This window comes from Lepidochelys kempii, chromosome 3 (genome assembly GCF_965140285.1).
Source record: "Lepidochelys kempii isolate rLepKem1 chromosome 3, rLepKem1.hap1, whole genome shotgun sequence".
Taxonomy (NCBI): domain Eukaryota; kingdom Metazoa; phylum Chordata; order Testudines; family Cheloniidae; genus Lepidochelys; species Lepidochelys kempii.
In genome coordinates this window covers 66,228,863-66,244,995 of record NC_136382.1, presented here as the reverse complement: position 1 = coordinate 66,244,995, position 16,133 = coordinate 66,228,863, and the positions used below count along the sequence as shown (strand labels likewise).

The 16,133-nt window shown below is 47.1% G+C and overlaps 1 protein-coding gene across 1 annotated transcript in view; it reads left to right on the top strand.

The window, feature by feature from the left end:
• The first annotated feature begins 6,916 nt into the window (after positions 1–6,916).
• Positions 6,917–16,133, top strand: part of SNAP91 (synaptosome associated protein 91) — a 142,652-nt gene continuing 133,435 nt past the window's right edge. The window contains exons 1-2 of the mRNA XM_073336567.2: positions 6,917–7,068; positions 8,132–8,291. Of these exons, the coding sequence (XP_073192668.2) occupies positions 8,162–8,291 (130 nt within the window). The 5' untranslated portion in view covers positions 6,917–7,068; positions 8,132–8,161. The remainder of the gene's footprint in view (positions 7,069–8,131; positions 8,292–16,133) is intronic.

Genomic DNA, 16,133 nt, shown 5'->3' with positions numbered 1-16,133 from the left:
GATTCCACACAAATGAGGTAAGCACATAGAATTTCCAAACAATAAATTTACACCAATATAACCCTTATAATGTCTGTATAGGTTCATTTAATCCACTAGAGGATGAAAGTCTCATCATGGTGAAATCAAGTTCAGAGCCAAATATCACCACCTTAATTCTGAAAAGACCACTTTGCCTTTCTGTTTTAATCTCTGGTAACTCTTGTTTGTCTCCACTATGTTAAAAGTCCCTTTGGCCCCCTTGTGGCAAAGGTCTTCTCTACCCTGTAGTATTGTACAGTGTTTGTCACCATAGCATTGATGTCCAGTCCATTGCTGTTTTAGTTTCTTTAGAACTATAAGATGTTTTTCATTTTGTTTTCAATTCGCCTTTTGCTGGGATTTCATTATTTTGTTCCATTTGCTAACCGCTCTCACCTTTAATTCTATTTGTCATCTTCTCTTACTTGTTTGGAATAGTTGTCCTAGAAAGAATTCTAATTCTACCCTAGCCAATATGATATTTTTCCAAACTTGCATTACATTTAGTATATTAATCTGGAATTCATATTTCTTACTCAGTTGTATAATCAATGAGTCAAAAATGTTAATAGTGGAATCTGATAGTCACATACATTTGACTGAATTAAAGTCTCTTTAAAAAGGCTTTTAATTTTTTTTAAAGCACTACACTACTAAAGTTGTAAGGGATAAATTCGGAATAATTTGCTCAATTCCTGTGCTTTAGCACAAATCTTAATCTCCAAAATCTGTGGATAATGTGGCATCCATTCGTGCCAAATATAAGATAAAAAGACATCAGGAAGCTGCTCTGGAAAGACATTTTAATTGCACCTGAAAAGAGGATCCTCTGTACTGTAACTGCAATGTTGATAAGTGCAAAGTAATAAACATTGGAAAAAATAATCCCAACTATACATACAAAATGATGGGGTCTAAATTAGCTGTTATCACTCAAGAAAGAGATCTTGGAGTCATTGTGAATAGTTCTCTGAAAACGTTCGCTCAATGTGCATCAGCAGTCCAAAAAAAAAAAAAAAAGCAGCTAACAGAATGTTAGGAACCATTAAAGGATAGATAATAAAATAGAAGATATCATAACATCACTGTATAAACCCAAGGTATGCTACACCTTGAATACTGCATGCAGTTCTGTTTGTCTCATCTCAAAAAAGATATAATAGAATCAGAAAAAGTACACAGGGCCATGAAAATGATTGGGGGATGGAACAGCTTCCATAAAAGGAGAGATTAAAAAGATTGGAACTGCTCATTTTAGAAAAGGGACAAAGAAGGGTGGCTATGATAGAAGTCTATAAAATCACAAATAGTATGGAGAAACTGCATAGGGAAGTGTTATGTACCCCTTCACATAACACAAGAACAGGGGTCACCTGATGAAAAATAGGCAGCAGGTTTAAAACAAACATAAGGAAGTACTTCATCACACAACACACAGTCAACCTGTGGAACTCATTGCCAGGGGATGTTGTGAAGGCCAAGAGTATAACTGGGTTAAAAAAAAATTAGATAAGTTCATGGAGGACAGGTCCATCAACGGCTATTAACTAAGATGATCAGGGATGCAAGGCCATGCAACCCCCTCTGACTTCCAGAAGCTGGGACTGGAGGACAAGGGGTACATCATTCAAAATTGCCCTGTTCTGTTCACTCTCTCTGAAGCATCTGGCACTGGCCACTATCGGAAGACAGGATACTAAGCCCGGTCTACACTAGGAGTTGAGGTCGAATTTAGCAGCTTTAAATCAATTTAACCCTGCACCCGTCCACATGACAAAGCCCTTTTTTTCGACTTAAAGGGCTCTTAAAATCGATTTCCTTACTCCACCTCCGACAAGGGGATTAGCACTGAAATCGGCCTTGCTGGGTCAAATTTGGGGTATTGTGGATGCAATTAGATGGTATTGGCCTCCGGGAGCTATCCCAGAGTTCTCCATTGTGACCGCTCTGGACAGCACTTTCAACTCAGATGCACTGGCCAGGTAGACAGGAAAAGGCCCGCAAACTTTTGAATTTCAATTTCCTGTTTGGCCAGCGTGGCAAGCTGCAGGTGAGTGCAGAGCTCATCAGCAGAGGTGACCATGATGGAGTCCCAGAATTGCAAAAGAGCTCCAGCATGGACCGAATGGGAGGTACGGGATTTGATCGCTGTATGGGGAGAGGAATCTGTGCTATAAGAACTCCGTTCCAGTTTTCGAAATGCCAAAACATTTGTCAAAATCTCCCAGGGCATGAAGGACAGAGGCCATAACAGGGACCTGAAGCAGTGCCGCATGAAACGTAAGGAGCTGAGGCAAGCCTACCAGAAAACCAGAGAGGCAAATGGCCACTCCAGGTCAGAGCACCAAACATGCCGCTTCTATGATGAGCTGCATGCCATTTTAGGGGGTTCAGCCACCACTACCCTAGCAGTGTTGTTTGACTCCTTCAATGGAGATGGAGGCAACACAGAATCAGGTTTTGGGGACAAGGAAGATGATGATGATGAAGTTGTAGATAGCTCACAGCAAGCAAGCGGAGAAACCGGTTTTCCCGACAGCCAGGAACTGTTTCTCACCCTGTACGTGGAGCCAGTACCCCCCGAACCCACCAAGGCTGCTTCCCGGACCCGCCAGGCAGAGAAGGGACCTCTGGTGAGTGTACCTTTTAAAATACCATACATGGTTTAAAAGCAAGCATGTTTAATGATTAATTTGCCCTGGCATTTGCGGCTCTTCTGGATGTACTCCCAAAGCCTTTGCAAAAGGTTTCTGGGGAAGGCAGCCTTATTCCGTCCACCATGGTAGGACACTTTACCACACAGGCCAGTAGCACGTACTCGGGAATCACTGTAGAACAAGGCATTGCAGTGTATGTTTGCTGGCATTCAAACAACATCCGTTCTTTATCTCTCTGTGTTATCCTCAGGAGAGTGATATCATTCGTGGTCACCTGCTTGAAATAGGGTGCTTTTCTTAAGGGGACATTCAGAGGTGCCCGTTCCTACTGGGCTGTTTGCCTGTGGCTGAACAGAAATGTTCCCTGCTGTTAGCCATGGGGAGGCAGGAGGGGTGAGGGGCTAGCCACGTGGTGGGGGGAGGCAAAATGCGACCTTGTAACAAAAGCACATGTGCTATGTATGTAATGTTAACAGCAAGGTTTACCGTGAAAGAGTGTACCCATTGTTTTATAAAATGTATCTTTTAAAATACCGCTGTCCCTTTTTTTTTCTCCACCAGCTGCATGTGTTTCAAGGATCACAGGATCTTCTCCTTCCCAGAGGCTAGTGAAGATTAGAAGGTGAAAAAAATGCACTCATGATGAAATATTCTCTGAGCTCATGCTGTCTTCAGCCACTGACAGAGCACAGACAAATGCATGGAGGCAGACAATGTCAGAGTGCAGGAAGGCACAAAATGACCAGGAGGAGAGGGGGCGGGGTGAAGAGAGTAAGTGGCGGACTGAAGAGAGGGCTGAAGCTGAAAGGTTGTGGCAGCGTGATGAGAGGAGGCAGGATTCAATGCTGAGGCTGCTGGAGGATCAAACTAATACGCTCCAGCGTATGGCTGAGCTACAGGAAAGGCAGCAAGAGCACAGACCGCCCCTACAGCCCCTGTGTAACCAACCGCCCTCCTCCCCAAGTTCCATAGCCTCCTCACCCAGACACCCAAGAATGCGGTGGGGGGGCCTCCGGGCACTCCACCCCAGAGGATTGCCCAAGCAACAGAGGGCTGGCATTCAATAAGTTTTAAAGTTTTAAACTTTTAAAGTGCTGTGTGGCCTTGTCCTTCCCTCCTCCACCACCCCTCCTGGGCTACCTTGGCAGTTATCCCCCTATTTGTGTGATGAATGAATAAAGAATGCATGAATGTAAAGCAACAATGACTTTATTGCCACTGCAAGCGGTGATCGAAGGGAGGAGAGGAGGGTGGTTAGCTTACAGGGAAGTAGAGTGAACCAAGGGGCGGGGGGGTTTCATCAAGGAGAAACAAACAGAACTTTCACACCATAGCCTGGCCAGTCATGAAACTGGTTTTCAAAGCTTCTCTGTTGCACACCGCGCCCTCCTATGCTCTTCTAACTGCCCTGGTGTCTGGCTGTGCGTAACCAGCAGCCAGGCGATTTGCCTCAACCTCCCACCCCACCATAAATGTCTCCCCCTTACTCTCACAGATATTGTGGAGCGCACAGCAAGCAGTAATAACAGTGGGAATATTGGTTTCGCTGAGGTCTAACCGAGTCAGTAAACTGCGCCAGCGCACTTTTAAACATCCAAATGCACATTCTACCACCATTCTGCACTTGCTCAGCCTGTAGTTGAACAGCTCCTGACTACTGTCCAGGCTGCCTGTGTATGGCTTCCTGAGCCATGGCATTAAGGGGTAGGCTGGGTCCCCAAGGATAACTATAGGCATTTCAACATCCCCAATGGTTATTTTCTGGTCTGGGAATAAAGTCCCTTCCTGCAACTTTTGAAACAGACCAGAGTTCCTGAAGATGCGAGCGTCATGCGCCTTTTCCGGCCATCCCACGTTGATGTTGGTGAAACGTCCCTTGTGATCCACCAGAGCTTGCAGCACTATTGAAAAGTACCCCTTGCAGTTTATGTACTCACCGGCTTGGTGCTCCGGTGCCAAGATAGGGATATGGGTTCCGTCTATGGCCCCACCACAGCTAGGGAATCCCATTGCAGCAAAGCCATCCACTATGACCTGCACATTTCCCAGGGTCACTACCCTTGATATCAGCGGATCTTTGATTGCATTGGCTACTTGCATCACAGCAGCCCCCACAGTAGATTTGCCCACTCCTAATTGATTCCCAACTGACTGGTAGCTGTCTGGCATTGCAAGCTTCCACAGGGCTATTGCCACTCGCTTCTCAGCTGTGAGGGCTGCTCTCATCTTGGTATTCATGCACCTCAGGGCAGGGGAAAGCAAGGCACAAAGTTCCATGAAAGTGTCCTTACGCATGCGAAAGTTTCGCAGCCACTGGGAATCATCCCAGACCTGCAACACTATGCGGTCCCACCAGTCTGTGCTTGTTTCCCGGGCCCAGAATCAGCGTTCCACGGCATGAACCTGCCCTATTAGCACCGTGATGCCTGCATTGCCAGGGCCCATGTTTTGAGAGAAGTCTGTGTCCATGTCCTCATCACTCTCGTCACCATGCTGACGTCACCTACTCACCCGGTTTCGCTTTGCCAGGTTCTGGTGCTGCATATACTGCTGGATAATGCACGTGGTGTTTAATGTGCTCCTAATTGCCAAAGTGAACTGAGTGGGCTCCATGCTTGCCGTGGTATGGCGTCTGCACAGAAAAAAGGTGTGGAACGATTGTCTGCCGTTGCTCTGACGGAGGGAAGGGCGACTGACAACATGGCTTACAGGGTTGGCTTACAGGGAATTAAAATCAACAAAGGGGGTGGCTTTACATCAAGGAGAAACAAAAACAACTGTCACACAGAATGGCCCCCTCAAGGATTGAACTCAAACCCCTGGGTTTAGCAAGCCAATGCTCAACCCACTAAGCTAACTCTCCCTCTTGTACTTCAGGCAGGACTTCATGGAGGGAGGGAGGGGGGAGCAAATGAATACAAAACAAATCTGGTCTATTTCTTGTTTTGATCCACTCCATCTATCTTTTACATCTTTGGCTGGCAGCAGACGGTGCAGAAGGACTGCAAGCCATCACCATCTCATGGCTGCTCGGCAGAAGATGGTACAATAGGACTGATAGCCATCCACACCTCCTGGCTGCTCGGCAGAAGATGGTACAATAGGACTGCCTGCAGGACTAAAGAGAGTGACTTGGTCGAATCACTCCTAATTTAGTCCCTGCACCCATATCTGCCCAGACGTTCCTGACCGACCTTATTGAGGTGGCCAGGAGCACCTCGGACATGATGAGGATGGTTTTCAGGCTTATTGTACCGTCTGCTGCCACAAGGCAATGGGTTGCTGCTGCTGTGTAGCAATGCAGTACCACGTCTGCCAGTACCCAGGAGACATACGGTGACAGTGAGCTGAGCGGGCTCCAGGCTTGCCGTGGTATGGCGTCTGCACAGGTAACTCAGGAAAAAAGGCACAAAACGATTGTCTGCCGTTGCTTGCACAGAGGGAGGGAGGGCCTGATGACATGTACCCAGAACCACCCACAACAATGTTTTTTTGCCCCATCAGGCATTGGGATCTCAACCCAGAATTCCAGTGGGCAGCGGAGACTGCGGGAACTGTGGGCTAGCCACCCACAGTGCAACGCTCCAGAAGTGGACGCTAGCCTCGGCACTGCGGAAGCACTCCGCCGAGTTAATACACTTAGAGCATTTTGTGTGGGGACACACACAATCGACTATATAAAAACGATTTCTAAAAAACCGACTTCTATAAATTTGACCTAATTTCATAGCTGAGACAGTATGGCCATTCTTATGGTACTTGTAGAGCAGCTGTAAGGGGCTTAAATTGGCAGTCTAAATATTGGTAGTTTAAAAACTCTTGTGTGGGGGGAGGAAGTCAGAGAACCAAATATAACCTGACCATCCTCAAAGGGGCCTGGAATTCAAATATATTTCCACATTAAAAAGTTATTTTCAAATACTAATTCTTTTGCAAACTGACAATGAAACGCTCCAAATTGAAAAATATCCCACCCCCATTTAAAGGGCGAGAGAGCCAGAGAGAAGGTGAAAGAGGCAAATCGGGCAAGGAGGGAGCGGAGGGAAATGAGAGAAAATGGTGCAAGAAACGAGGGGAAGCGACCGGGGAGAAAAGCACACCGCCGGGGGGAATTGAAAGTGAGCCGCCCCGGGAGCGGGCGGAGGGGCTGTGCCGGCCTCGGAGCTCACCTTGGGGGCGGGGGCTGGCTGGGCGCGGGCGCTGCGGGCTGCGGGGTGTCCCCTTTAAGAGCGCGGCGCGGGGGCGCTCCCCCTACGGCACCTAGCGGACCGCACGTCCCGGTTTGGCCGCGCCGGGTCACCTGACTCCGCCGAGCCACAAACCTGAGGAGGGGCCGGCAGGAGCAGGAGGGTGAGCGCGGCGGAGACAGCGAGGGCGGCGCGCCGGGCGGGTATGTCCATCCCTGCGGCGGCGGCGGCGGCGGCAGCGCTGGGGGATTAGGCTAGGCACAGCGGCGGCCCCTGGGCGCGGGAGCTCCGGCCTCTCCCGGGCCGTGCGCTGCGGGCGGGCGGGGCCGCCCAGCACCTGGGGCTCTCCCGGCCCCGCGGAGGAGGGGGCGCCCTCCCCGGGAGCGGCAGCCAGAAGGACGCGGTGACAGGTCTGCTGCTGCCGACGCCGCCACCGCCCAGCCCAGCCCGGGCTCCTGCCCGCGGCCGGGGCAGCGCGCTGCAGCCGCAGCATCCCCGCGTGGGGGCCCCTGAGCTGCAGTGGGCCTGGGAGGGGCGGCGTGTGAGCTAGGGCCGGCGCAGGGGCCCGGTGGGGCGCACTGGAGAGAAGGGGGACGAGTGTCTGGGAGGCTGGGCCGGGTGGGCGCGGGGAGGGGAGCCGGTGTCTATTCCCGATGGGCGGCCTGCCCTTGCCTCCCGGAGCGGTAAAGGAGGAGCTGGGTGGGGAGAGGCGCAGGCAGGGCATAACATGGCGCAATGATGTGATAATCTCCCAGCAGAGAGACGCGGGGAAGCAGGCGATGGAAAAGCTCCCGTTTACTGCAGTAGCAGCGAGCAGCGGCTCCCACTGGGTATCTAATTCATTCCCTGGAGCTTGCTGGGGCTCTCGGGGCTGTCAGGAGTGCAGAGGGGGGACCCCGTTTCGGGGGGTGGGGGGTGCAGGTTTCCCCCTTCCCCACGTCGGTGGGGCTGGCGGCGGAGGGGAAGGTGGGCCCCGCTCGGCAGCAGCTGTTCGCCGCGATGGTGTTGCGCTAAGGGCGCAGGTTAGGGGTGGGGAGGGGATGGATGCGCTATGGGTGTGCTGGCTTTTCTTCTGCAGTGTCTAAAATACCCCGTCTTCCCCTGGGCAGCTTCTCTTGACTGCTCTTGTAACGCTTACACAGCGGGGTGAGGGAGGAAGGATTGCCCCTGCTGGAAAGGGCCTGGGTGCTGGAAGGACAGGGTCTCCCTCGCTCTGTCATTAAACCCGGAACATCCCCTGCCTCCCCTGTGTTTCCCCGCTTGCAGAAGAGGCAGCAGCACTAACATTAGTCGAAGATGTCGGGTCAGACGCTGACAGATCGCATCGCAGCTGCTCAGTACAGCGTTACAGGATCAGCTGTAGCCAGAGCCGTCTGCAAAGCAACCACACATGAAGTGATGGGGCCCAAGAAAAAACACCTGGACTGTAAGCATCTCTTTATATAAGCATTACATGCTCAGGGCTAAGAAGGCAGTCTATGTGGCCCTTAAACTCTCTGACAACAGTACTTGCTATTATCAACCCTTAAGTCATAAGGCTTATGAGAAATCCTGAAGGGGGATGGGTTGTGTCATTGAAGATCTTCTGTGCTCCCATAATATTGTCCCCTCAGCCATTTTCTCTCCTTTTGATCTCTAGCCTCAGTTCCAGAAAGGCAACTTAATATGTATATTAAAGACTAGAGCCTGTGAAAGGTGGGTCTGCTACCCCTCACTGCCTATCACGTTAGTCATGATTAGGTTAGATTTTGACATGGATACTGAACCTGGGGCTGGAGTATTGATATTTGTGGTCATAAGACAAAGGTGGACTCAAAGGTGATCATGTTAAGTCAAGATGATTCTTGAATAAGGGAGTCTAAGACTCTTGTGTTGAGGAATCCAATTGCCTGAGGAAAGCAATTGTCTTATCTGCATATCTGATGGCTCCCACACTATTTTGAGGAAGAAGACTGGTGGCTTTGTATTGCACATATTGAAGACTTAAAATCTGTCTTGGACATCTTGGTTTCACACTAAATTTCTAGACTAGTGAATGAGGTCACGGAAAAATAATAACATCTCTGTAATGTTCTGCTTGTTTTGGCAATCTCCCTTCACACTGGATCAGAAAGAACTGGTTTCACTTCTGACTTTGAGAGAGAGGTGGGCAGAATTTAATCATGTGGTGTTGAGCCGGGCTTTTCTTAGAAGCTGTGGATTGTTTGGACAGAAAAGTGTGTTTGTATGCCAATGTCTTGACTCTTCTTCTCTTTGCATTTTTTAATGCATCCTAAAAATGAGCTTTCTTAATTTTGGGAACTATTACTAAACAGTGAGAAACATCTTGCTAATCTGTATCAGGAAATATTAGCTCATAACTGTCTCTCTTTAAAGCAATGTTTATATATTAATGCTAACATTAGTCCAGTGTGTTTAAATACTTTTTAATAGAATTGTATTTCCTTCTTGCTATTACAAAGGAAGAATAACGTCTGATGGTATTTCACCTTCTAGTGTTTATTTGCAAATGAACTGAAGCTCAGCAGTTTCTCTTTGAAGTCTGGTCCTGAAGTTTTTTTTTTTACTGCAGGATGGCTACCTTTAAACCTGCTATTGTGTGTCCAGGGAGGTTGAAGTGTTCTCCTACAGGTTTTTGACAAGCCCAAGAAAGAAACCAACAGAACTCCACTGGCCACCACGTACAGTCCTCAGCTAAAACCTCTCCAACGCATCATCCGTTATCTACAACCCATCCTGGACAACGATCCCTCACTTTCACAGGCTTTGGGAGGCAGGCCAGTCCTCTCCCATAGACAGCCCACCAACCTGAAGCATATTCTCATCAGCAACTACACATTGCACCTTAGTAACTCTAACTCAGGAACCAATCCATGCAACAAACCTTGATGCTAACTCTGCCCAAATATTTATACTAGTGACACCATCATAGGACCTAACCAGATCAGCCACACCATCACTGGTTCATTCACCTGCACGTCCACCAATGTAATCTATGCCATCATGTGCCAGCAATGCCCCTCTGCTATGTACATCGGCCAGACTGGACAGTCCCTACGTAAAAGGATAAAGGGACACAAATCAGATATTAGGAATGGCAATATACAAAAACCTGTAGGAGAACACTTCAACCTCCCTGGGCACACAATTGCAGGTTTAAAGGTAGCCATCCTTCAGCAAAAAATGCTTCAGGACCAGACTTCAAAGAGAAACTGCTGAGCTTCAGTTCATTTGCGAATTTGACACCATCAGCTCAGGATTAAAAAAAGACTGTGAATGGCTAGCCAACTACAAAAGCGGTTTCTCCTCCATTGATGTTCACACCTCAACTGCTAGAAGAGGGCCTCATCCTCCCTGATTGAACTAACCTCGTTATCCCTAGCCTGATTCTTGCTTGCATATTTATACCTGCCTCTGGAAATTTCTACTACATGCATCCAATGAAGTGGGTATTCACCCACGAAAGCTTATGCTCCAATACGTCTGTTAGTCTATAAGGTGCCACGGAACTCTTTGCCACTTCGCTAGATCCAGACTAGCACAGCTACCCCTCTGACACATAACTTGATATGGAACTTAACAACTGGTGAGTCTCAAGAATTCCTTATTTAAAAGATGCTTGAAGGTAATGACAGACCAACTTAATGATCTAGTGACTTACTGCACCCATATATAAAAAAAAACCACCCCAAACCCCAGATTAAGACCTGGTTATGGTACAGAGTATCAGTGTTCCTTCTAAACTTTTTTTTGTTCTAAGCCAGCTACAAACTCTGCTGAGCACTTGTCCCCTGCCTGCTGGGTTTGAGGTTTCCTTGGGGGAAGGGATCTCAGGGTCTTCCCCTCTCTGCCCCCCAGCCAGCCCTGCTTCCCTCCCTGGGGGTCCCTGGAGAGGGAGCTGCCAGCCCAGAGTAGGCAGAGAAGCACATGGACTGGGTACTCCTGACCTAGTGATGGCACAGGCTTTCCTGGCCCGGCAGGGAGCTGCAGCAGCTATTGGGGAGGAGAGGTTCACTTCAGCACCTCCAGTCCTTGGATGCTGCTGCCAGCCGGGGGATCAGCCTCTCCACAGCAAGCTCTGTGCATCCTGGACCGTGTACAGTTTTCCCATTCTACATAAATGAGTCCTTAGACCCTGCCTCTCCTTCCTGTTGGCTTGAGGCTCCCTACAACACCAAGAGGAAATGCTGCGGGTTCCGGCAGTCGGTCCGGAGAGGTAGATTGGGACCTGGAGGCTGGCTGTGCTCCCTTCAGAGCACCTGCCTACCTCACCCTGCTTCCGTACCCCTTCTGTCCCTGGTGTAGAGAGGAGCTGCTGTGGACTCTGGCAGATCGTGGGGTGGGGTGCCAACGCACTTCTAGCCACATGAGATGGCTGCATGGCCCCCTGTGCATGCAGCTTAAAGGGAAGGTTGCAGTGCTGGCTTCTTTGCTTACCTCAAGGACACTGGTGGACAAGGGTCAAGTGTAAAATAACATTGCTTTTTCCTTTCCTGTTTAAGTATATCCTTAATATATTAACAAGTGTAAATGTTCTAAATATTTGGTTTGAATATGGTCCATTAACATAAGTCAATTAACTAATTCCACAGAAATTAAACAAAACTCCCTCAAACTAAGGCTTTACGCTGTTCTGAGGCCAACAATCGTGGGCTCTTAGGGAAGCAATAAGTTGAGGTTCCTCCACTGAGACGGCCCTGCCAGCAGTATCCAAGTATTGAAATCTGGAGACGGTTCAAATATCTCTCTGCAACATAGATACAGTGGACCGCAAGATGTTGCGGATACCTCCTAGATTCTACATGTGTGGCTGCTTAGTGAGTCTGCATTCCTTTCTTTGAAAGATGTCTTGGGAGCTGCATATTTGCTAGAGACTCCTCATTGTGTCAAACAGGGTTCCGTTGCTTCTGCTGCTCAACCTGTATATTAGGGCGCTGGGGAGATTGAGGCATTAAGGGTCATAGTAACATCAGCATGCTGATGAAACTTGGTTTGTTTACCTTTTCCAACAGGTTCAGGTGATATATGGGCTTGGATGATGGCTGAAGTTAAACCAGGCAAAGACACAGAAGATGCTGGCAATTGTTAGATAGCGAACACTGCCTCTGCCAAGTCTTATCTGCTCCTTATATTGAGGGGCTACGCCTCCTTCATTTGAAAGCCTGCAAACTCATGGTCCTGTTGGATCAACAACAAATTAGCTTTAGCACTATTTTTATTGCATATTTAGATGTTGTGTTGTACTCATACCACAATGATAAAGTTACACTTGCTGCTTGGATTTTTGTTAGTTTTTTTTTCCATTTGTGTTTTGCATCTTGTTTTGAAGATGGTGAGTTCTGTGGTCATTCTGTACTCTTAGGGTTCTTGGCAGCTGACGAGGAATTGTTAACTCATTTCCAATCTCTTGTGCTCACAAGACTTATTCTCAAGGCTGATAAATTCACTGTTAGGAATGTAGCTGTTGTAGGAGGTTATAGACATTGGGAGATTTTCTTTCCCTTGTAGCTGGAGGTAATGTCATTTATGGCATTGAAGAATGGGACTGAAATATCCAACTTGACTGAGTACTCGACAGGTAGTCAGTAGATGAAGATGGAGCAGCAGTATGGCATGCTTTGTGAAATACTACTAATTCAGTAAGCTAAACACATGGAAGGCTTTTTAGGGTTGGCATCTTCATATGTATGGTGAACAGCAACAATCAAGCCTGGGAATTGCAAATGTGTGGCTAAGTCCATATCCCACAATCTCAGTGTCTTGGCCAGCTGCACCTAAGAGGATGCTTATTTTACCATCTGAAGTCCAAAAGGAATTTGAGGGTGAAGACTGTCTTGACTTCAGGCTGGTATTGAGTTCTTGGGAATCCTCCACATCACCATCACTGGTGTTGCTGAGGTTAAGCTTCATTCATTTCATTAATTCTCCTGCTTGTGGAGCATAGAGTGCAAACTTCAGATCACCCATTTCCAGAGAGCCTGGTTTCCTGCCAGTATTACAGCCCGCACTACATTGCGGCGGGTGAAGTTGGAAGCCGTGACATATCTCCAACTTGTGAGACCATCTGCTTGATCAAACTTATAAAGCTAGCGGACTGGCATGGACTCTGGCATACAGAGCAGGTGGCCAAGCCGCTTGAGCTGACATTGAAGCCTAACACTGGGAAGACAGTGGAGGCTGGTTGGTCTGAAGCCTGACATCCTCATTCATAATGTGTTGAAACCACCATATGCCTCCAGTGAATCATTGCGGGCGCACCTGAATTGCCTGGTGCTGCTGGGGGGGACCAGCACAGGCCTTTTCTGCTGTGATATATACACTAAACATTGCTCAAACTGAAAACCAGAACAGGTTTTCTTTAAGCTTCTTTCCCTGGGAGCTGATATTTTAAGCACTGGGATAACTGAGCAATGGTATCTTTCTTTGATGTAAAGGGGATAGATGTCACTTCTCACAATTTCCTTTTAGTGGTTTCACATAGCTCTAAAGTAATATGTAAGGGTGACTTAAAAGCGTGTTTTAATCACAGAATTCAGTCTTATACTGGGATTATACTGGAGGCTAGGGACTTTTTTCCCCCCTTAGTCTGAAATCATGATTCATGGAACTGTTTTAGGTGATAAACAGTCTGGCAGGAAATCAAGGTGTCTCAACTCTGCTACAGAGTGAAGAGTTTCTTGCAATGAGTCCTTAATTTACATTATGCATAAAGTTTGATTGTAGGCTGGTGTGATGAGGAGAGGAACAAATGCAAAGTCAGCTTTGGTTGGATTTTTTTTGGCAGGTTTTTTTCTCAGGAGTTCTGGAGGTGCTTAAAACATCAACCATGATCACTTATGGCAAGTAAAACTAGAGTGGGGAGAAACTGTCTGTGTCTCCTTTCAGAGGAGCAATTCTAGCCTCTCCTAAGAATAGCTTAAGGGTAGCTCTAGGGTGGGTTGGTGGTGTGTTGCCAAATTCGTCTCCTCTTTCCTTTTAGGAAAGATTGAGAAGGTTGTGGCCAGGAAACTGTGGCAGTATGTAGAGTTTTCAAGTTTCCTTGACTACTTGCAAGTCTTGGTTTGGCTCTGATACTGTGCTGGTATCATTTGTGGCTAGTACACACTGGTATTGTTTTTTGTAGATATAGTTGGCAATGTATGCGCTGGTTAATCCCATATAGTAAGGTGATAGCCTGCAGGCTAGCACTACATTGGAGTAGCTCCAGTGTTACTCTGTAAGAGCCCAGAAGATGGCTGTAGTAGTCTAACTTTTTTTTTTTGAGTACCATATATGCATGGCGCTTCAGAGACAAGAGGGTATGACCCCTCTCTTGAAAAGATTAAATATAAATAAGAGTATGAAGTTAGACAATAGTAGAGGTAAATTAGGGCATGGAAGTATGTGGGTTAACCAGATAACAGACCAATCAATTTATGATGAGCATCTGAAATACAGCGGCAAGCAAAGCAAAAGTAGATCTTGAGGAAGGATATGAAAAGAGTGGGGACACTGGGTACCCAGCAAGAGGAATGTTGCCCCAGTGCTAGGGAGCAGGTGGTGGATGTTACAGGACAAGTGGAGAAGACCAGTGAAAGACTAACTTCAAGCCAATGGGTTTAATGTAACCCAGCCCTTCATGATTTGAGTCTCCTAACTTGGAGGCTGCCTTTCTCCATGCTTTATCACTCTAGGTTTCAGCTGGGACCCTTGAGCTAAAAGTTCCATGATTTGTATGTTTGAGGGAAGAGCTCTTAGTGCTGGATCTTCACTTTGGGGATTTGTTCCCCATCCTTTGGTCCAACAGAACCCAAGAGTTTGTCTGTTGATTGTAGATATAGATGTAGATATAATATAGATGCACTTAAACAGATTTAAATCCTGCTTAAACTGAATTTAACATTGTCAAGGTTCCTTCCCCACTCTGAACTCTAGGGTACAGATGAAACCTGCATGAAAACCTCCTAAGCTTACTTTTACCAGCTTAGGTTAAAACTTTCCTGAGGTACAAACTATTTTACCCTTTGCCCTTGGACTTCCACTGCCACCACCAAACATTTATCTGGGTTTATTTATTAGGAAAGCGTTGTTTGGAAACATCTTCCCCCCCAAAAATCCTCCCAACCCTTGCACCCCACTTCCTAAGGAAGGTTTGGTAAAAATCCTCACCAATTTGCATAGGTGACCACAGACCCAAACCCTGGGATCTTAAGAACAATGAAAAAGCATTCAGTTTCTGAAAAGAAGGATTTTAATAGAAGTAAAGTAAAAAAGAATCACCTCTGTAAAATCAGGATGGTAAATACCTTACAGGGTAATTAGATTCAAAACATAGAAAATCCCTCTAGGCAAAACCTTAAGTTACAAAAAGACACACAGACAGGAATATCCATTCTATTCAGCACAGCTTAATTTCTCAGCCATTTAAAGAAATCATAATCTAATGCATATCTAGCTAGATTACTTACTAAGTTCTAAAACTCCATTCCTGTTCTGTCCCCGGCAAAAGCATCACACAGACAGACACAGACCCTTTGTTTTTCTCCCTCCTCCCAGCTTTTGAAAGTGTCTTGTCTCCTCATTGGTCATTTTGGTCAGGTGCCAGCGAGGTTATCCTAGCTTCTTAACCCTTTACAGGTGAAAGGATTTTTCCTCTGGCCAGGAGGGATTTTAAAGGTGTTTACCCTTCCCTTTATATTTATGACAAACATAATGTGGTAACTCTCTATCCCCCCCTTTCCCCCCCCAATAGTAGTGGAGGTCCTTTTTGCTCTAGTGGTGGATGTGAAGCTAGATGGTTTATTCTCTGGCTCCAATGGCTGCTGCTTCTCCCTCTGTTGGAGGCTGGATTTAGAAGCTACTGCATTTGGGGCTAAAACAATCTTCAACTAGAAGCTGCAGACATAATTCAGGTGTAACCAATGCAAGCTTAGATCCTGACCTGATCATGACTCTCGAAGTTGGAAAGCTATATGTCTGTTGTGCCTATAGCTTAATCTGGCTCAGTTCGTAGGTATATTCAGACCCCATCTAGGGAGGCAACCAAAGGAGTTTAGCATAGCAAGTGTAGTAATTTTGAACCCCACCTGCACAATCTACCATGAGTGGCATCTCAGGTAGAAGAATACTACTACTCTTCCAATTTGAGCCTTGCTTACAACTTACTGACTTTTTGGGGCGGGGGAGGGGGCTTTTTGAGTGAATTGTTCATTTGTTATGAGAGGGCATGGATGGAAAAAAGTACTCTTACTGTCTCTTTACAAGCTTCAGATATTCATATGATCTTTGT